The 21,826-nt window shown below is 36.5% G+C and overlaps 4 protein-coding genes across 5 annotated transcripts; 1 reads left to right on the forward strand and 3 right to left on the reverse strand.

The window, feature by feature from the left end:
* The first annotated feature begins 832 nt into the window (after positions 1-832).
* Positions 833-2,486, forward strand: LOC112800527 (uncharacterized). The gene is made up of 2 exons (XM_025842852.3): positions 833-1,891; positions 2,250-2,486. The coding sequence occupies exons 1-2, from the start codon at positions 1,124-1,126 to the stop codon at positions 2,331-2,333; spliced, it is 852 nt and encodes a 283-aa protein (XP_025698637.2). The 5' UTR covers positions 833-1,123; the 3' UTR covers positions 2,334-2,486.
* Positions 2,487-5,939: 3,453 nt separating this feature from the next.
* On the reverse strand, positions 5,940-10,561 carry LOC112800528 (aspartic proteinase 36). 2 transcript variants are annotated; one of them, XR_011861888.1, is made up of 13 exons: positions 9,938-10,522; positions 9,727-9,847; positions 8,847-9,274; positions 8,592-8,748; positions 8,438-8,520; positions 8,256-8,352; positions 8,097-8,169; positions 7,732-7,944; positions 7,464-7,588; positions 7,253-7,338; positions 7,055-7,156; positions 6,892-6,989; positions 5,940-6,437 (listed from the first exon to the last, which is right to left on the reverse strand). XR_011861888.1 is itself a non-coding variant. In XM_025842853.3 (12 exons), the coding sequence occupies exons 1-12, from the start codon at positions 10,177-10,179 to the stop codon at positions 6,266-6,268; spliced, it is 1,911 nt and encodes a 636-aa protein (XP_025698638.1). In that variant the 5' UTR covers positions 10,180-10,561; the 3' UTR covers positions 5,940-6,265. The 2 variants fall into 2 exon arrangements, 1 of the variants encoding a protein (XP_025698638.1); XM_025842853.3 differs by lacking the exon at positions 7,253-7,338 and having other exon boundaries at positions 9,938-10,561.
* Positions 10,562-12,623: 2,062 nt separating this feature from the next.
* On the reverse strand, positions 12,624-15,954 carry LOC112800529 (FRIGIDA-like protein 3). The gene is made up of 4 exons (XM_025842854.3): positions 15,663-15,954; positions 13,881-14,935; positions 13,467-13,642; positions 12,624-13,371 (listed from the first exon to the last, which is right to left on the reverse strand). Exons 2-4 carry the CDS (start codon positions 14,920-14,922, stop codon positions 12,934-12,936), a joined length of 1,656 nt encoding a protein of 551 aa, XP_025698639.1. The 5' UTR covers positions 14,923-14,935; positions 15,663-15,954; the 3' UTR covers positions 12,624-12,933.
* An 800-nt stretch (positions 15,955-16,754) lies between these two features.
* Positions 16,755-19,860, reverse strand: LOC112800530 (metal transporter Nramp3.2). Its single transcript, XM_025842855.3, has 4 exons — positions 19,060-19,860; positions 18,754-18,890; positions 18,022-18,674; positions 16,755-17,176 (listed from the first exon to the last, which is right to left on the reverse strand). Exons 1-4 carry the CDS (start codon positions 19,563-19,565, stop codon positions 16,958-16,960), a joined length of 1,515 nt encoding a protein of 504 aa, XP_025698640.1. The 5' UTR covers positions 19,566-19,860; the 3' UTR covers positions 16,755-16,957.
* Between the last annotated feature and the right edge of the window lie 1,966 nt (positions 19,861-21,826).

Consider the following 21,826-nt stretch of genomic DNA (forward strand, 5'->3'; position numbering starts at 1 on the left):
CCATTAATACACGTAGCCGTTAAACCTAATAAGATTGGGGGTGGTGTTGAATCAGACACTTCACCTGACTATAGCGCTCAAACAAAATTTTTTAATTAATTGTACTTTATGATCTTCTATCATGTGGTGCAATTAAAGAACTAAAAAGACATTATAACCACTGGGGATCTTAAGATCTTCGGAAGAGCTTATCCTATTATAAAAATTGGAATCAGGAACATCCAGCGCAAAAAAGGGAGAATGCATAAACTATTACTTATAATTCTCTAAGCAAGTGATCAATTGAATCATATAAAACATCATCAATTGTTATAGTGCTTGAAGTGGTGTTAAAAGTCTTACTCTCTAATCATATGCTTTGTTTTGATGGGATAACTGATTTATAGGATACATTCATATGTATATAAGAACTAAGAACAGAATTCATAAAGAAGTAGGAACAAGAATTAAAATAACAATGTAGAGAAGGCCCAGTTGAAGGCTTGAAAGCTTGAAGGCATGTTCGTGAGGGGTCCACAAAATGTGTCGGTAATATTACCAGCTCCAACTTGTAATCTTTCGAACAATTATTGCAACAAATCCTTTCTGGCACATTGTGATTGGTTCATTATACCCCCTACCCAACACTAACCCAGCTGTATCACCAACATAGTCCAACAACCATCACATTACTATATGTTACATCATTCACATAAGGCGTATAATTTATCAGATTTTATTTGGATTTTTGTTGATTATGATCTTTCCCTACATATTGTAAATTTGTAATTTAAATTGAAACCAGTGAAACATAAACTTAGATAAATAATAAAATCATGGCAGCCTCATTTTTGTTCATACCTTGCAAGAAAATGAAATGCATCATAATTCGTAAAGCCAGAACATTGCCCTAACCAAAATCACATGCGCCTAATGGGCCTAACGGGCCCAGTCCAGACTGGGAGAAGCGCCACGCCGCGCTAATATCTGTTTGTTTCCTCATCAAGTGGGCCCCAAAAGACGAACCTTCTGCACCCTATTCCGGACACGTCGATCCAACGGCTATTTCTGGCCCATCATATCCACGGGACCCACCTCGCACACACGATCTAGATTAATCACTGCCGTCCATTCTGTTCTGACAATGATGCATCTCCAACGTCAAAATCTGATAGAAAAGGGCCTATATAATGCACCCGCTACAAACCCCAAGGCCTTCATCTCTAACACACTCTCACTCTTTCTCTGTCTGCAAAAAAAAAAAGAAAGGAAAATGGATCGCAAAGGTGTTCTCTCCCTCGCATTGATCTGCATTGTCGTCGCCGGCGTCGGAGGTCAATCCCCGGCGGCAGCCCCGACTACAACCCCGGCAACTCCTGCTGCTACTACTCCAGCAGCATCTCCAGCTCAAGCACAAGCTCCTTCTTCAAAGCCAAAATCACCGGCGCCGGTTGCTTCTCCCAAGTCATCTCCGCCAGCTTCGTCTCCGAAGGCCGCCGCAACACCGGTGTCAACTCCAGCTGCAACTCCGTCAAAGTCAGTTACTCCAGCTCCGGTGGCCAAGGCTCCAGCATCGACACCACCTGCGGCTGCTCCAGTGAGCACTCCACCGGCACCAGTGAGTTCTCCACCAGCTCCGGTTCCTCCCGTCAGCTCGCCGCCGGCGAAGTCTCCACCTACACCCGCACCGACAAGCACTCCTCCTGTAAGTTCTCCACCAGCACCTGTGGTAGCACCAAGCGCTGAGGTTCCTTCTGTTGCTCCTGCTCCCACGAAGTCAAAGAAGAAGACTAAGAAGGGTAAGAAGCACGGTGCACCTGCACCCTCACCGGATTTGCTTGGCCCTCCAGCACCGCCGATGGGAGCTCCTGATGCTTCGTCCCCTGGTCCTTCTACTTCTGCCAATGACGAGGTACATTCTCTAATCTTTGCATGTCCATCTTTTTCAGATCTATAGTTAGTTTCAGATCTGAGGAGTGAAATCAGATATATACTCATTTGTTTTAGTTTTAGACTTTAGTTGACTTCAAAGTTTCAAAGTCAGTTTAAGGTTTTCACTGAACTCAAACCTTGTCTTACTTTGGCTACTGTTTCTTTTCTTTTTTTGTTTTCAAAAATATATTTTATTTGTTTAGGGTATGAAAGTAATTTAGTTAAACAATAAAACGGTGATATGAGAATGTCATGTTTAGGGCTCGATGATTATTTAATGTGTGTGTCTGTGATTAACATTGGGATCTGAAATTTTGGTTTCTTGATATGAATTGCAGAGTGGAGCTGAATCCATCAGATGCTTGAAGAAGGTGTTGGGATGCTTAGCTTTGGGCTGGGCTTCCCTTGTTTTGATCTTCTAAAGAGAGAGTGTGCATTATATTTGTTGTTACGACATTCTTGTATCATTTATTTTCTTTTTGAGGCCCTTTTATGGGCGACATTTAATTTATTTTACTACTATTGTTTCCTTTAAACTCTGATTATTCTATTATTCACGATGTTTATTGGCATTACTAGCTATGTCATTGCTCATTCATTACTCAATTTTGCAAATTTTTCTTGGGATTTGACCCTTGTGGTATACACCCCCCACACACCAATGCATTTTCTAGTTCTACTTTGGTCGTTTCCAAAGTTTTTAGTGGGGATGGGGTTTGGAATGACTAAAGAGTAAAGACTAAGGAGGCTAAACTGTGAGCACCGACAAAGCGAATCTGGCTAATTTCATTCACTAAAATTAGAATAAATATTTAACGTTGTAATTTAGGCATCATAGTCTTATGAAATTATTATTATTATTATAACTTCTGAATTTAAAAATGTATTTAAAAAATTGAAATTTAATTATTTTTTTAAACCATCATTTTCTGATAGAAACACACTAGGGCTCTCGCTTTCTGGATTTCTGTCTTCTGGGTCATTTGCACTCTCGGATGTCTCCAGATCCAGGTTGATTGATCACCCGTAAACAAATAAAAAAGATATAGATTCGTCCATGGGGAAGTAGAACACGATCACACTTAATTATAGCCACGAATAGAAATACCAATTCCAAAAGTAACTATAAACATCTTGAAATAGAATTACGGATTGAAAGATAAATCAGTTGTAAAGAAATCAGCAAAAATATAATGTCTGAGCGCGTGGAGTACTAAATTTTATGTCAAGTAAAAATAGTACAAAAAAAAATATGCATATTTTGTTTGTTCCAATTCAAGGGTGACCCACTGCTATCGGCGTTTGGTAAATAATGCTTGCGGACAATAATAGAAGTGGCAAGATACTAAGATCCAGAAATTTATACAAATTTCCTCGTTGCATTATGTTACTTTATCTCTTCCTTCCTAATTCCTCTTATTACAATTGTCGTTTTGATATTTTTTAATACAATAAAAAAATTATTTATATACAAAATAGGATTTGATATATTAACTTTTTTTATCCAAAAAATAAAAAAATAATAACACGACAATTATTTTAAAACAGAAGGAATATTGTATTATTCATGCCTTAAAATTTATTCAATCATACTACAAACACAAAAGATCAATTATTAGTTAGTCATTTTTATATGGATATATGATTGATATTAATTACTTTTATCCTTTTTGTTTATAGCTTTGATATTTTGGTGGTTAATTATTTTGTTGAAAAATTATATAAAATTACATATATAAATATATACACATTATAATGACTAATTTAATGATTGATATTTTGTGTTTATAGAATATTTTTTAAATTTATTTGCTTCTAAATGTTAATTTTACAAAAATTAAATAAGATTAAACTTTTTTTTATTAGTAATTAACAATAATATTAAGCGAAAGATATAGTAGTGTAAGTGAGAAGATAGGATAAATATTGAAAAAAGAAAATTGTTAACAGAGATATAGTTTTATATAATTAGCTTAATTTACTTCAAGTAAAAATATTATTAATTATTTTCTTAATTAATGTCCAAAATTAATTGAGCACTTATTTAGGAACGTAGCTAGTAGAACAAAATGTTGAGATAATGTACACCTTGGGCATTAGCAATTACTCAATTAGTATTTCCATTTCCATCTCTTTTGTTTTTAATTATTTGCCTCCTCTAACTTTAGTCCACACTTTCTTTGTTTCTTTGGGTAGACGCTACCTAAAAAGTAAAGACAACTTTAATTCATCATATTAGGCGTCTGTTTTTTTTTTTTTTTCCCTTCTTAAATTTATGGCATGCAATAACGGTTCAACTAATTTACAGTTACCAGTTACCACCTTCTGCGTTCATAATTTTTTATCTTAAAGGCACACTTCTTTCTAATTGAGGGTGAGCGAGTGGAAGCAAAATCTATAATTGATGTTTTTATTTGGTACACTACCACTAAGGTCGAAGGTTATATTCTTCTATAAATGGTGGTTTTTTTTATATGTAACATGATTGTATATTATATTATGTAACACTCTTCGATGTCTTATTCTGTGGGATGCATGACCGGATCAAGTATATTGACAAATTAAAGGGACGTTTTGGAGTATCAGTAAGGAAAAAAGCTGAGAACACCAAAGGTTTAGAAGCAATGGCTCTAGTCTTTAGTAGGAGTCACTATAATGGTTATTGCAGGTCCTCATTATACTTTCACGTGGTTTGGTAACAAATTATAAGAGAATTAAAGGCGTCATCCGCTATTCAACTTTCACTATCACAGATAAATTCTTATATTGTCTACTATATACTAATGAAAAATTTTCTGTAATGCCTTAACCTGCACTGCACCCTATTATGCTACATATTTATTGCATGTGGGGTAACACCTTTTACAGCTAAAAGCATGGGCCATTGGCCGAAAGAGTGTTGTAGAATCTAACCAAATGAAAAAGAAGGTTTGTAATATACTATTTATTAACTTTAACAACAAATCCATCCCTTGTTAAGTTTCCTTTGCTGGTAAGAAATATTCAATGCCAAAATCGCACTCAATGAATGTAGGCCTTCATAATATATATATACAAAATCACCTTCTCTCATTCTTCTTTAAGGGGTCGACTTTTTCACATGCTTTTACTCCAACAAAAGAATTTTGGCAAATTTAACTGATAAATTGGTTCATGCACAAAGCCTTCATGCTATTTATAGGCGTGTAAGAAGAAAGTGATGCATCCACTAATCTAACACAGAATCCAGCATCACGAGCCTATCAAAATCAGGAGGAGGAGAACTTGATTGCTGATTCAAATAGTTTAACATACCAAGAAAATTTGTTAGTTTTGTAAATAAGCTAACTCAATTCCAGCCATTGATGAAAATTTACTGAATTTTATATTTTTTAGACCAAAAAAATAAAGAACCTATGCACTATATTTTAGGACTTAATTTTGATGCACACATAATGTAAAATTGTTTGTCTAATGTAATACTAATTTTTAATTTGTTTAATGCAAATTGATTTACTGAGCTTTATACTAGTGTATATCTCTCTCTTTGCTTTTAGCACAAAGAATGAAAGAAGCTGCTCTTGTTTGTGTTGGGTCATGTGTTTTTTTTATGAGTAACGTTAATAGTATTAATTAATATAGATGGAGAGTTATGACTTATCACTAAAAAAAATGACAGTCCACCTACCTCCACTGCCATGAAATGAAAGTAACTGGTGAACAACGGTACTGCAAAGTCAGCAATTTGTGATCTGCGTTCATGTTACGAACATTGGTCAGGCGCGTGGTTTTATTCATATAAAACACCAGAGAGATTCCTCACACCTTTGTTTTTTTTTTTTTAGAATTTAATAATATCAGATCTAATCAGGCAAATGAAATTGCGCGACAAGCTGTACACGTAGTTGGTTTTTAAATATTTGTTGATTGACATATAATCATTTTGACACTGAAATATGTTGCTATTATTATCACAACATATTATTAATCATCATTAATGTGATAATGTCTGAATATGGAAAAACACAAGAAACATGTTCAACAGAGTATTCATCAAAACACCAATCAAAACCTTGAAGCCCTCAATAAATGCGACATAAGATTCTCGGATCAATACACAGAAGTAGCAATAATGATTCTTGGACGAAATAGTTCAAAACTTCAACCTAATGTGACACCCTTTTGTATATTACAGTATTCACAAATTTTCTTTTCTGACTATGCAATTTCCAAAATATGTTCCTATACACATACTATAAGATTTTGTTATACATAAACTGCATGATTTCTTTGAAACAAAAGAATGTTGGTATATGCTAGTTGCACTAATCAGGATTAGGCAGACCATTATGCAGAAGCTGCAGCACAAGGTAGCTCATAATGGCTGAAGTTCCTGCTCTGGCACAACCACATCAACTGGCTTGTACGAGTGCACAATTTCCTCTCTGTTTTTCAAAATTAAGAATATTCCTAAGGCTGCTACTAGTAGAAGCAATGTAAGCATAACAGCCAGAGCCACAACCAAATAATATTGTTGCAACCAACTCCTGCATCAATAGGAATATGTGTTAATAACAAAAACAGATAAAAGTTCTATCTAAACAACAGAACCATAGGAAATTGAAGACTATTTAACAACCTCAAAGACACACAAGAACAAACTGATCACCAAAATGGTAACTAAAATAAGGAACAGGCCCACAGAAAGAGAAGAATAAATGAATCTGAAATTGCGTAGGTAATGTTTGAAAGAAGAAACGTGCAAAATTTTTCCACTACGCATTAAAAGAACTAAAAATAAGTAAAAAATAGGCAATTATGCAACTACAATAAATAAAAGCAAAAATGTTTGGTAACAAAAAAATATTAGCCAAATAAATAAATATTAAATAAGACAAGTTTGGACTATTTGAGCTGATTGTTTTTTGTCTCCCTAACATTACTAAAATAAATGATACTATGGAACAGATAATTCCACTTTTACTTTAAGAAGAACCTTACCGTTTCCGTGGAGGCTCAACATTCCAACTAAGTAACTTATAATTTCCAAATGTCTCAGGAAGTCGTATTCCATGTTCAGAAAGCTGGGCAATTATACTCTGCATAAAAAATTACCATCAGATGGCAATGTTGGCAGAAATGCTTATTCAAAAGTCCAACTTACAATTGCTGTGGTGTTAGAAATGTAATCAGCATATGTCCTTGGGGTTATGACCCATTGAGAGAGAGAACCATTTCCAAAAGAAGTAAAATTCATTAAGTGAACCTGGGACAGGAAACCAAGAATATTATTATCACAAGTAAAAACGCACTTGAACAGGTAAAAATTAGCTGAAAATGCAAAATTGTTTTCGGGACACACCTGAAAGTTGGTTGAAAGACTAAAACCTAGGTCCTAGGACCTCCAGTCCTCTAACCAGACCCAAGTACCCAACCCACACCAATCATCTGAGCTAGTGAAGGTTGTCTCAATATTATGATTAAACTCATTTATTGCACCGGAATTACAAATCAAAATTAAAGCCATAACTATGCAGCAAGATGTTCCAGCATTTAAGTTACAGTTTTCTAACCTGTGAAGCATTAACATCCAGCTCATGAGCTATGAGTCCGGCCAATTCAGTAATGAAAGGCTTCATATCCAAGTAGCTAATGTTAAATGAAATTACAATTGTAATTTGAGCAATTTGGAGTTCATCTGCACATTTAAGTTGATGAAAGTACAACAGTCATGACTCATGAGTAAGCATACACATTATGAATATAGACTAAAACTTTAACAGAATATAACTATTTTTTAAACTGTACATCCATGTTGAAACAGAAATCAGCTAATAATACCTTGATGTAAATTATACAGTGTTGCAGATGGAGCAACTGAAGGCTCTAGTGAAGTGGAATTGGATGAGTTTGTTCCTTTAACATTTGGAGGCACAGGTGGTGGGGCATCTGATATGTGTAGTCTTTGCCATAACTCAGAACAATTAGTTTTCCAGAAACCAATTTTTGAATGCTCACGATCATACATTACAAGTGTGTTACGGACAATGATACCTATAAAAAATAATATATGAATGATCACTAAAGCAATGCAAATCTATACCTTAGAAGCTAGCAATCTTGTATAAATAAATAATAGAGAGGATCTATTTCGAATGAAGGAAAATCATGAAATGAAATGAAGTTACTGACAGTAAATGGGTTACCTCCTAAGAGGGTAGTTAGATCATTTTCATTTGGGAAAACCCCAAGACAATATGCACCTCGCACCTTTGAATGCTTCATAAAAATGTGAAAAACAGGGATTAGGAAACCAATCAAACTGTTAAAGCTAAAGATATTAATGATCTTCATATGGGACTAACCCGGAACAAGTAATTTTCAGGTGACAGTGACAATTTGTGACCGTTATCAAATACCATGTCAACAGCTGGAAATTTATTAGAGAGTTGAGAGACATCACTGAAACACGAGTAAACTCAAACTGTTACTTAAGCTGCAACGGGTATCTGTTTACTCTAAATAATGATACAGAGAACAGACATACATCCCAGCACCAGAGAAACATATATCATTGTAATTTGGATCTGGACCAGGGATTCGCTTCAAAGACTTGGCTTCCTTCATAATCTGCAAGCAGATAAAATAGATAATCAGAGTCATGATCCACATAAGAAAAATATATCTATGGAAGAACTTACGGCATGTTTAAAAGCGAGAAATGCAAATTGTGGTAGGTATGCATAAGTTGTGCCACTATCCAAGACAGTTCCATGTTTTCCATTGAACACCTTTGTGTTTAGAGGCAATCTTTTCCCCGCAACATGTATCTCCTTCAGATTGATATTATAATATGGACTGTTGTCATCCCAAAACTAGAGTAAATGTAAGATTAATCAAATGAACTTGTTAAGAAAAGCATGATACCTCGTATCCGTAATATATTCGAATCCTACCTTCGATGACGATCTGAATGTGTAAAAACCATGTCTGCTGGGGAAGACATGCCACCAAGAACCATTGCACCTCCACCAACATCCATTCCACCATAGCAAAGTGAGAACGAGTCACTTACTACTTTTTTTTCAACCAGTTGATCCATGATACTTAATTCACCGCGGCCCAAACCCATGATGCCATCAGCATGCTGACTGTACAGATCACCAGTCTCAACGTTTTCACAGCCAAAAACAGCACGCTGTGGGGCAAGGTCACTCTGATTTCCAAAGGATACGACATCCTCACCCAGGACCCCGCTACTACTACTCATTTCAGCATACCGTCTCTCATATGTGCACTGATTCTTCTTATTATCACAGTTACATCGCGAGGTGCATTTGACAGGATGATAGGTTTTTGACAAGTCTGGCTGGAAACTTGGATCCTGTCAAATAAAATTGGGTTTACAAATCCATTCAACTTCAGATAAATCAGAGTTCCACATGCATGAGCACAGCTTAAAAAAAAATCCTTGGAGGATACTGAGAAACAAAATAAACACACAGGGAGGAGTAATAATTAATTAATAGACCTCTAAATTGTCCAAGATGCAATTACTCAAAATTACTAGACACAATTCTTTCTATTTCTAGTAGTCATTAACTAACCAATAGTAACTACCATAACTAACTAACTTACGGCTAACACTTGGTACCTAGACTTATGTTGAATCTGAAACTGCCAATCAATTTCTTATATCAACTTATATGACCAATTTTGATAATCGAGACTCAAAAGTCATATCCACAACCCAATAGCCAGCTCTTTTAAACAAATTTAACAAACATGAAATTATTGACGCAAAAGTGCCTCCATAAGAGGGAAATGGAACATCACCTGGTGCGTACCACAGTGTTGGCAAGTAGAGCAAGGAACATAAGTAACAGTACTCCCCGTATCCACAATAAGAGCAAACCTCTGCGGCGGAGTACCGATCCATAGCCGCGTGGTATAGTACCTACTCCGTCAAATTTCCCAATTAATAAACAAATTAGTAAATACTGAGAATACAGAATCTCGATTTTCAGAATAGGGAAGTGAGGGAAACCCGTTTCGGAGGAGATCGTCGTGGAGTCTCATGCGAGCGTTAGGGTGGGATCCTCGAAGTTGGCGATGATGATTAAAGTTGAAGTTGGAAGAATTAGGAGCAGAGAGATGGAGAGGGAGAATCATGGCAGGAGGAGAGCCCTTCTCTGCAGTTTGCAGCAGTAACACATCGCTTCCATCTCCCCAAAGAACCAACTCTGCCACCCATAGAATCAGAGTGAACAGAGTCCAAGCTCGCGCCATTAGTAACTGACTCCAACGACTACAGTTAATTCCCGCGCGACGATGGCGCTGATCGGTGCTGCAAACACACAGCACCCTTAATTGGAGAACTGAACGGAACGGAGGCAAGTCGGGTTACCGTTTCCTTCAATTTCAAGTTATACCCTTTAGTTTATTGAATTTGACTTGATCGACTTACTTTTACCGGAGCTTGTTAATTTCACAGTGCTTGGAAGTTGGAACACCATGGAGTCGTTAATGTTAACGCCTTATTAGTTAGGTAATAATTCAATAGTCGTTGTTGAGCATTTAACTTCTTTTTTTATTAAGGAAAAAAATCCTTGAGATATTTTTTCGTTCATTCATTTTGGGCATATTGAAGTATTGTCTCTTTATGGTCTGTGATCAGATTGAGCTTTGAAGTTTCAACATGTCAATTTCCAGCGATTGAGGGTTCCAATTGCGTCGCATTTTCTCCACGAATCATTGGTTATATTTGATAAAGAGTAAAGTATCAATTCGGTCCATCCATTTTTTCGAATGACAATGCGATTCTTAACAAAAAAAATATGATCTATTTCGGTTCCTGACCTTGTGCTTCATCTGCTAATACGGTCTTTCTGTCACTTTCATGCGAAAATTTACGAAAATTGCTGACGTGTGTAGACAAGTGGATGACATGGATAACTTGGATGGTTAAGTGAAAGATAGAAGCCCATGTGGCTAGGTAAAATGGACAGGGGCTTATCTGTCTTCGTCCACAACACACAAACGCCGTCGTTATGAGGTTTTCAGGCGTCTTTATTAGACGAGTCTGGTCGTCTCTCTCCCTTGTTTCGTGCATGGAACCTAGACCACCATAAACAATAGCAGAGAGCGTGGGAGTGGAAGAGATGCAACAATGAGGAAGAACTAGAAGTATAGTCCTAAGTTTATATTATAACAAGTAGACGTGGTCTTTTTGATAAACTAGTTTACATACAACCACAACAAATAATCTTTTGGTTACTGTTTTGATAGCCTATGTGAATTAAGAACCTATAATATTCTATTTATCTTTGTGTCTCTAATATTGGTATAGGGCTATATGTTGCCCACTTTTGGAGTCACCTTATGCACAAGATGTTGACATTTGGTAGTTGTATGAAGTTGTTAATGTTACATATTATTGTTAGTTATTATTGGATTGCTTTTCATGGATTGCAAGAATTGGAGTATAACACATTCTATTTTTTTGACACAGTCAATCTTTTTCAAACAATCAACACAATTATTCCATTTAATAAAATCAGATCTACACTGTTAGGTGATACAACTTCAGCAACAGGTACTTCCAAGACAAAAACGACATCATAGACTTACTATTTGTTATCCAATTTATCAGAGATAATTTGCAAATACAATTCCAAAGACAAACACAAGAGCCATCACTAGATAACTAAAACCCTTAATACACTTAACATGCCTAGAATTTTTCATCTGCAACTCTAAGCCAGAAACTCTGTCCTCTAGCTTAGTCACTTTCTCCTCCATCGAAACAGCTACATCCAACAAATGATTTTGCTTTGGATTCCGACCATGAAGACTGTGATCATTTATTTGCTCCTCTTTAAACAGTGAAACATATTTATCCCGCCATAGAAAATATTTGCAATGAGATTCTGCAGTCTGCACAGTAAAAAAATGGCAAAACTAGAATTGCAATGAAGAGATGCTTGCTACAGATCTTAACAGGAATAAGAACATAACTAATTATTTCATACCTTGAAATATGGGCATCCAAAGAATAGCCTATTAGGGTTCGACTGTGTTGACGACATGAATAGAATTGCATGAATTCCACAATTGCATTTTGGGACAACGAATCTTTTCTTCTTCCTCGCTCCAACACTGCCAACGGAGCTCACAGAAATACTTCTATCCTCATCATTTGACGCATCTCTTCCACTCCCATGCTTTCTGCTATTGCTCATGGTGATCTGGGTTCTATACACGAAACAAGAGAGAGAAACGACCAGACTCGCCTAATAAAGACCCCTTAAAACCTCAAAACAGCGGCGTTTGTGTGTTGTGGACGAGGACAGATAGGCCCTGTCCATTTTACCTAGCCACGTAGGCTTCTATCTTCCACGTAACCACCCAAGCCATCCATATCATCCACTTGCCTACACATGTCAGCAATTTCCATCAAATTTTAGCCGTGAAAATGACAGAAGGACTGCGTTGGCAGACAAAGCACAGAGCTAGGGACCGAAATGAATCGTGTTTTTGGTTAAAGATCGCGTTGTCATTCGAGAAAATGAACAGAGACCTAGTTAGTACTTTACTCTTTGATAAATTCTAATTGTATAAATAGCATTTTTTCTATTAAAAAGAAAAAGAAAACTGCTTTGATAATCATTCAATAATAATATAAAGAGAGAGGGCACAATAATATAAAGAGATGTAGAGATGAAAACGAAAAGTTCGGTGCTAACTACTAGCAAAGAAATATCTCTATATCTTCGAGAGAAACCCTCACTTAACAAAAGGAAGCTTCGTTACAATCAATAGTCACAACTCGCAGTGCTGATTTTTGGGCCAAATAAAAGCTGCACCATCAAAAACAAACAGCAGATAGTGACTCAAATGCGAAACTTCCTCCCACACATACTAAATTCTTTCGAATTTCCAAATGAAGTTAACAGGAACAAAACATGCCTAGAAGCATGGCTTCACTAAAGTATTAATGGCACATCTAGTCTTTCCCTACAACGACTTGAAGTATATCACATTTCACATGTACAGCTTGTGTGACGACTGCAAACCACTACTCATATATCGACCTCGGTTAGGAGCAGCATTGGATGGTTGAGCGTACATAGCTTGGCCAGGAACTTGATAATTATACATAGCAGTACCAGCATGAGGATACCTATCTGGAATCCCTGCATATGCAGCTGCCCTAACTGGTGGATGTTGCCTAACCATAACACCGGCCGGAGCAGCACTACCCCCAGATGAACGATGATAACCTGAATTCATCCTCGGCTTCTTTGATGGAGGACGCTTGTTAAAGTCTCCACTTCTCTTTCTATCCGGATTCTTTGACTTCTCTAGTTGACCAACCCTTTTCAGAAGGGAATCAAGTGGGTAGTCAGCTTCAAGATTGTATTCTTTGATACAATTGATCACTGTCTTCAGTCCAGCCAACTCTCTTGCATTGGCATCATTCTGCAGATAAACGGCAATTTACAAATTTGTTATACATGCAGAATAAGAAAATCATTAACAATTGAAATGAACTTCGATGAAACACCAAATCATACCTTAGCAATTGCAATATCACCCACATTTCCAGCCCGGACTTGTGAGTTTCTCCTCAAGTTCTTGAGATATACCTTCAGAAGAGGCACAGTCGGGAATGCTTCTTCAAGCTGGAAGGAGTGAATAAAATGTACAGCAGCAATTTGTGTCCCTTCATTTATCAATAAGTCTACAATAGCTGCGTAAAAAGTAGAAGTTAGAATGATCAAATATATGATAATCATATTATCTCTGACCATGTAAATTCATACCAAAAGGCAGCAGCGTATATATGAAACACATGCCGGCACTTCGTTATAAATTCTAATTTATTAACATCCTTAAAGAAAACTAGTTATCTATAGTAAGGTTACATATCTGACTGGAGAACCCTTCATTGCAGACTTCACAGGTCAGTTAATCAAAAGAAAACCAACCTGGCACTTTGTGAGTTAACCCAATAGATCGGCAGAGCTCAGGTGCCTGCCTGCACTGAGCAGCAGCTTGTAAAAGCTTGCAGAGTTGTTCTTCAGCAAACTCTGAAGCAATCCTAAAAGTTGAAAGAAGCTGCAGAAAAGCCTCTGCTTCCAATGAATTTCCATTGGCAGCATCAACGTCTGCGCTAGCTAACTTGGACCTCCACTCATCAGCAATTGCCTTGGCTTGCTGCTTAGTTTCAGGGTTCAGAAGGTGGTCTGCACCTGGGTCAGCCTTTGCCAATAAATTGGCCATGGCTTCCATAATTATAATACAGGATTTGCGCATGCCCTGAAGGGCATCATCCATTTTATCTTTTGGTTCGGTAGTTTCATTGGTGGGGTAAAACCCCTCTAGTGAATCCAGCACCAAACGTGCTGGTTCAGTAGCATGCTCTAATGCAATACAGATATCTTCACGAATAACAGAGAGATTATGTTCGTTCTCCAGAACATAATTCAGAAGACCTTTTGCATCCATATGCTCACAAAACTGAGTTAGCTCTGGACGCGGCCTAATCTCAGTAGCCACGCCATCAGTATTTTCACCTGATTTATGAGGAAAGTCTTCCTCTGGGGAATTAGCATCACCAATAGAGCTGCTTACCTTGTTTTCTTTGTTCTCCCCATTTTCTACAGACTCTAAAGTCGCAGTCTGGTGATTTGCACGAGCCTCCACAATGGCAGAAACAGCGGCATCTTTAAGATCTTGAACCCGATCCAGGAGGTCCTGCTCTCTAGAAGCAACCTCTGCCTCTCTCTCAGCAAGTAATGCATTCATTTCTAATTCTTTCTGTTCGTACTCCTTCTCCTTGGCTTCAATCTCTTCAAGCTTCCTATTCATTGTCACCTCAAGCTTTTGGAAATGTTGCTTAATTTCATCCCACTGGATTTTAGTCTCTGAAGCCTCCTTCCGTGCTTCTAATTCAATAAATGCCTGAGCAAGCTGCCCCATCAGAGACTGCACGTCTTCCCCAGCTTGCTCCATGTCAGGCATATTCATGCAGCGTGTTCAACTGAATTTCAAGAGCAACTCCTTGGTTAAACATTATTTAGAGCATTAACTGTAACCTAAAATAAAATTAACAGGACATGTTGCAACTTGCAAAACCCGTCATAAAGAATTAAACATTCCATGTAAAGAAAAATAGAGCAAGGCTGACAACTGTTGAGGAATATTTTCAGACTTTACAGTCTAGGCTTTCTAGAGAGTTCGGTGAATTATATTACTCTTCAAATAAGATGACTACAGACCAGATAAAAATTCATGGAGAATATTTCTAGAGTTCATAGTCTAAGCTCTCTCGAGGGGTTGGGGAATTATACTATTCTCATTTATTATAAATAAACAGAACAACCCTGTAATTCAATATATCCAATCTCCATTACGTAATTTCGTTGCGCCTATCGGAACATTGAAAATTTTATCAAGCATAGATGAAATTTACAAAATTTTAATATTTGATTTGTGAACACATAGCTGATGGAAGCAAGTATGGATATTGAGAGTGGTTAGGCTATGCAAAGCATAAGGCACACAGCTCGATACCTCAAAGTATCCAAGAACGTGTGTTTTTTGCATTATATTATAAACAAGGAGTTACAAAATTAAACGGAACATGAATTAGGGCATAAAGAGAACAAGATAATCACCACAAAAATGAGAGAATAGAAACCAAGAATAGAATAAACATTAATGAGAAAGAGAAAATTGGCAGCAGTATTGGCAGCTAGAGTGGGCACCTGGTTTGCGCTTAGGCGCTGGGGTGGCCGTCACCGATGGGGAAGAAGAGTGCCGATGCCGCTAAAGATTGAAGACGGAAGACACAGAGCGATGAGATGAAATTGCCGGAGATGCATGAAAGAAAGAAAGAAAGAAAGAAAGAAAGAAAAGAGATGGGAGCTATGTCAGCTATGTGAGAGACTACTTGATTTCAGACACATCTCCAAAGAGGGACAGCTTTGTGAATGTGTTAGTGACTTGGACTATCTGTGCGGCCCAAATCATTCAGCACGTTTCTTGTCTTAAAAAAAATCAAACTAGCAGGCCGAAACCCATTGTATATCAATGGTGCTACTACTTCCACGAATATTCATTTACTTGGTTATAAAAAAAAATACATTATACAAGAAAAAATATCTATTATTTTTGCATATATAATATAATAATACATGCCTAAGTAAAATAATTTATATTAATAGTACATATATAATAAGAAGAAATATAGGGAGCCAATAAAGTATCTGTACAATGTGTACAATGAGAGTTTAGAGATGTTCGATTCAATCAAATGTTTATTCGGATGGTTATTCTCGATAGTATACGTGTAATTTGTTTGAGAAATTAGTAGAATTTTACTCTTAATGTTCATTTTTTAATAACTCAGGACAAATAAATAACTCATTGTACACATTGTACAAATACTGCATTGGCTTTCTAGCGGATGACGGGATTCATATAATAAATCCTTAGTTTCATATTTTTCATTTAAGACCGAAAAATATACATTTTTACAAATATACAGAAATGTACTTGAATATGAAACTTTTAGAATGGTCACACACAGGTTTTCAAAGGAAAAAGTATGCATTTTGAATGTAAAAATATAATAGATTGTATCCCTTAATATTCAGTCACTCTATAGAATATATGTTATAATATAAAATTTATATATACATAAATATAAGTAACTAATTTAATGAATTTCTTTTTACACATATATATGTAATGTTCGCATTGCTAACATGCAGTCTTTGTATTCCCCATTGGAAACTTTTCTTTAAGGGCTGTGCCAGAATCTCGAAGTAAATAAATAGCACATTCCAAGAGAGGAATTATCTCTTTGAACATCATAGTTTCATTAATAATAATAATAATACAACAGGAACATCTATTTAGACTTGTGTAACTGATGCACAGATAGCAAATAAGGAACCAAAGCCCCTTGCTTAAACGAAAAAACTAGCTAGTGTGTGAATAGAGTATCCATTGAAAGTCTTGAGCGGCATCCATGGTCTGAAGGAACAAGGATTAATGCTCAGTTCTCTGTGCTAGTTGCCTTTGATCGATCTAAACTTTGCCAAGGAGAAAAGGAAACAGCACGCGCAATAAGGTATATTACAAATGCAACATAAGCAGCTGTTAGTGCACACACTACAACGGCAAACACTGCTCCATTCACTTCAGAGGAGAAGAAGTCTAGCAAAAGATAGCCATTGATCACTATCACCAGAGCAGCCACCAGCCAAGAAAAAATCTGTACCAGATCACAATTCACAAAACAATCATTTCTAATATGTCGTTTGTTAAGGAATGATCATGTTACATTCTTTTAGCTTTTGTGTTTAATCTGTTGCCTACTAAAGAAAAGATGATTTATGTGTGTGTTGTGTAAGTAAACTACGTTTGAAAGGGAGACTGAGAGACTGAGACTGGAAGACAGTGACTTAGTTTTTGTATTGTATTTAGTCTCTGTATTGTATTTGGTGTAAGATATACTAAGCTGAGTTATGTTTAAGTATTATGTTTAATTTAAAATAAATATGGAGATTGAGTGGTAAATTTGAAATTTGAAAAGTTAACTGAGAATATTTTTTAGAAAAAATATTATTAAAGTTTCAGTCTTGTCTTAAAAAATTCCAATCCCCTTTGTCTCTGATTTCTGGAGGTAAGAAACTGAAATTTTAGTTCCAATTTCTAACCATCAAATACAATACTGAGTTGCAGTCCCTTAGTCTCAGTCCCAGTCCTCTGCAAACAGACACTACCTAATAATCAATCCAAACAAACTGAGCTGAACAATATCGAACAAAGGGCTACTCCAAATAAGTCCAAGTTCAAGAGAAGCTAGGGATCTTACAATAGACTGCATAACAGAGGATATTTAGCATATATACATATATGTATACCATTCATAACTGTTACTAGGGTCAATTTAATTTCTGACCACTATAGGCATGCACAGACAGGGAATTTCAAAGTCATATAAAAATGAATTAATTTGGCATTTCAAAGTCATTTATGAAATGTATGGACCAGTAATGTGTAGCTGAATGCTGATAGGTAACCAAAATGCTGTAGAACTTTTAATAATTAATATACCTTGAGGACAGGACCAATTCTGAAAGTGCCCATTATCTGTTCCTTGGACACCAAGCAAAGCAAGGGAATAAGAGCAAATGGGATTTGAACTGACTGAAGAACATTAAGCCATTCATTCAGGATATCTAAAGATTCCTCCGAGGTATCAAAGATAAGAGCGACTATCATGGTTGGGATGATTGCGCAGCATCGGGTAATTAACGCCCTCACCCATTTCTTCAGCCTTAAATTGAGAAAACCTCCCATGATGAATTGCCCAGCATATGTACCAGTTATAGTGCTACTTTGCCCTGCTGCTAACAAACCAATGCCCCATATATATAGGATTGGGAATAATCCACCCCCATATTTCTCCTGAAGATAAGTCCCTGCATTTACAAGACCAATACTATCGGCTATTTCAGTACCGTAAAAGCCCTTGGCAAACACAGTCGTGACGAAAATATTGATGATGAAAGAGACTGCAAGGGCCAAGGTGGACTCTATGGAGTAGTAATTAAGAGCTTCTTGAACGCGGCCTTTCTTGCTTTGATCAATCTGCCTTGACTGAACGAGAGCGGAATGCAAGAACACGTTGTGAGGCATAATGATGCAACCAACAACTCCAACAGCTTGCTTTATAGTTCTGGAGCTAAGTTTAGGAACCAAAACACCTGCAAAGATAAAACTGGTTGTATCAGAGATAAAGCAATTTGGTTACGCACGTCCATATCAATGAGATGAACTCAGTACCAAGAAGAACATCAACCCCATTGGGTTTTGCTTCACCGAACATCCATGCAAATGAGAGCGCCATTATGCCAATCAGAACAGCAAAAAATGCCTCCAATTTCCTCACACCATAGTTCTCGAGAAATAGAAAAATAAAACTGTAAACAAAGCAACAAAGAGACCTTGTTGAATTAACTAACTAACCATTTTCCCGGACCCACGATTTATATAACCGTAATACAAAATAATAATCCAAAATCACCTTATTTAATTTAATAAATCAAGCATAAGACAGCAAATTTATCCATAATTAATAATAGTAATTACCAATCAAGAGCAGTAATGACGACACCAGCCCATAGAGGAACAAATCCGTTACTGAGAATCCGGATAGCAATAGCGCTGCCAATAACCTCTTGTATGTCGGAGCCAATAAGAGCCAACTCAGTCATGAGCCACAACACAATCCTGGCCCATGGCGGGTACTCCTCCCTGCACAGCTCAGCCAGGTGCCGCCCTGTGGCCACCCCGAGCCTGGCCGAAAGCAGCTGAATCAGAAGGCCCATTAGCGTGGCCCACATGAGCAGCCAGAGCAGCGAGTAGCCTGCAATCGCACCCGACTGAAGATCCCCCTCCAAGTTCCCTGGGTCAAGAAACGCTATGCTCATCAAGAACCCCGGCCCAGTGAACAGCCACAGTTTCTTCCACGAGAAGGGCGGCGCCTCCACGTCATCGCCGTACTCATCCTCCACTCCCACCGCCACCACCACCTTCTCGGAGGAGTCGTAGGCCGTGTCCTCTTCTGGCTCCAGGAGGGGTTGTTGGGGTGGCATGCTGATTGTGGCGGTGGCGTCGAGAGATAGAGAATAAAACAAGTGGCGGTTTGAAGCCGTGTAAACACTGAAAAGGTTCTCTCACTCTCGACTGTGGCTTGTGCTGTGTGATGAACTGATGATAGTGGTGTTTGCACATTTATTCTCTATCTGCCACTTCCTATCATTCTCATTGAATTAAATCTCGAAATTGAAACAAAACTACTCCCAAGGTCATCGAATTAAGTGATATGATAATTTTCTATAATTTATACACATCAGAATCTTACTCTCATAATGATTATCAAAAAAGGATGTTAGAGGAGGCAGGATTTATTGTTTTTTATGTTAGAAATAAGGACTAAAAATATATTATTAAATTATTAGATTAAAAAATTAGATTAATAATTAAAAATATTAATAAAAATAATAAATCTACTGACAGAATCTTTTGATGGTAATAAACATGGATTTATTGTGTCAAGAGATTAAAAATTAGTGTCATTCAAGGGAAATTCTTATCTATTTTCTATAGTTAAATTATTTTGTATTATAATTTTTATTATTTATTATTTTTTTATTTATTGAATTTTTTTAAAATAAATAGATGAGATTATTTCATGAAGCACAACAAATTTATCTATGGAATATGAAAGAATTCCTCGTCCTGAAGATGTTGTTTAAAATTATTACAAGTAAAATTTTTAAAAATTTTTTAATAAATATATCACAAGGGTTTTGCTATCTTAATACATTTAAAATTTTAATTATTTAAACTTTTATATTTTATATTAAACGTCTTAACTAATATTTTTAAAATACTTATTAGTAATGTTCTAAAATTCTCAGTGGAATTTTCTTTCTATAACTTCTTAATGTTTTTGGGAAAAAGAATATATTTTATAAAGTTTAAAACGAATACAAAATGTATATATGATCAAGATAATAAATGCATATATGATAATTGATAAACTTTGAAGAGATTTGATCATTTATGCATGCATTTTGTAATTTGTACCTTTTAACACTTCAAAATAAAAATAAAGATTTAATAATTTTTCATTAAGATTAAATATTTTTTGTTGCACAGACGCCAACAACTAGAATCTCACATACCTATGGATATGAGCTCATGACGAGGAAAATATTTTCCTTAGCGCTTGGTAAGATTTAGATTAGAAGTCTTTATTTTATTAAGCTTGACATACGGGTGTATATGATAGTTAAACTAGATCATTCATCCTCAATTTACGTTTTTAAATTGTTTCAACTTCAAATTTACGTAAATGCATTGTTTCAAAAATAGTTACGCAATTGCGTTGTTTCACTATATTATATAAACTGCTACTGGCAGTAGCGGTTTAGAGATGCATAGAAACCGCTAGAGCCAGCAGCGGATTCTGGTCAAAAAATACATTAGAGAAACCGCGACAGCCCATCGCAGTTTATGCTTGAGAGACAATGGTCATAAACCGCTGCTGCCAGCAGCGGTTTATGTGCGTGGGAATATGTGCGTAAACCGCTAGAGGCTATAGCGGTTTACGTTAAGTATGCATCATTATATAAACCGCTGAGCCAGCCGCGGATTATGCAATTGGAGGTTGGGAGAGGAAATTCTAGAGAGAGGTCAGAGCAAGTTGAGAGGGGGTCCGAGGTATTTGAGCTGCGACTTCCGGCGGGATATCATGGCAGAAGACAGAAGGAGCATGTACCGACTGAACGGTGTTGCTCATGTTGCCGGTTCCATTGGTGACGAGGTTAGTTAATTATTTTGGTCTTTTTTTAGGCTTAGCAATTTTTTACTTAGGAAAATGATATGAATGCAACCATATATGGATTTTATAGATTAGTCCCTTTTAGTTTTAAAAATAGTATGAAGGTTAAAATATAAAGAAATTTTTTTTGGAATTTTATAGTTTAAGGTTTGTAATACTTTTATAATTGTGGGTGTTATCTAATAAGTTAAGTTTGTTGTCATTTGTGCTATTGTAGTTAATATTTTACATCTTAATTTCGCTAGTTTATTGACTACTTATTTATAGGTTTTAGGGATTAATTTGTTCACCGGTCAAAAATTTGTTGACATTTTGGAGATATGTGTTATTATTAGATAAGGAATTTCGTTATGGGTTGGAGAATTTAATTGTATCCTGCATTGATTGTGCTGTTTTTTGCAGCCCACTAGGTGTATATACAGCGTGAGACGGCAACAGAATATGCCCCTGCATGATAGGATCATCCCGTATTTAGAGAGGGCTGGATTGTACCATTTGGCCAGGCTA

This window comes from Arachis hypogaea, chromosome 5 (assembly GCF_003086295.3).
Source record: "Arachis hypogaea cultivar Tifrunner chromosome 5, arahy.Tifrunner.gnm2.J5K5, whole genome shotgun sequence".
NCBI lineage: Eukaryota > Viridiplantae > Streptophyta > Magnoliopsida > Fabales > Fabaceae > Arachis > Arachis hypogaea.

Coding starts and splice junctions, on each gene's coding strand:
- LOC112800527 (XM_025842852.3), top strand. CDS start 1,124: ATGATGCATCTCCAACGTCAAAATCTGATAGAAAAGGGCCTATATAAT. Junction 1,892..2,249: donor CTACTTCTGCCAATGACGAG/GTACATTCTCTA, acceptor TATGAATTGCAG/AGTGGAGCTGAATCCATCAG.
- LOC112800528 (XM_025842853.3), bottom strand. CDS start 10,179: ATGGCGCGAGCTTGGACTCTGTTCACTCTGATTCTATGGGTGGCAGAG. Junction 9,275..9,726: donor AACACTGTGGTACGCACCAG/GTGATGTTCCAT, acceptor TTTATTTGACAG/GATCCAAGTTTCCAGCCAGA. Junction 6,990..7,054: donor TTTCTAACACCACAGCAATT/GTAAGTTGGACT, acceptor TTTTTTATGCAG/AGTATAATTGCCCAGCTTTC.
- LOC112800529 (XM_025842854.3), bottom strand. CDS start 14,922: ATGAATATGCCTGACATGGAGCAAGCTGGGGAAGACGTGCAGTCTCTG. Junction 13,643..13,880: donor GTTAACTCACAAAGTGCCAG/GTTGGTTTTCTT, acceptor CTTTTTACGCAG/CTATTGTAGACTTATTGATA. Junction 13,372..13,466: donor GTGATATTGCAATTGCTAAG/GTATGATTTGGT, acceptor GTTTATCTGCAG/AATGATGCCAATGCAAGAGA.
- LOC112800530 (XM_025842855.3), bottom strand. CDS start 19,565: ATGCCACCCCAACAACCCCTCCTGGAGCCAGAAGAGGACACGGCCTAC. Junction 18,891..19,059: donor GTCATTACTGCTCTTGATTG/GTAATTACTATT, acceptor CTTTGTTTACAG/TTTTATTTTTCTATTTCTCG. Junction 17,177..18,021: donor GAATTGGTCCTGTCCTCAAG/GTATATTAATTA, acceptor GATCTGGTACAG/ATTTTTTCTTGGCTGGTGGC.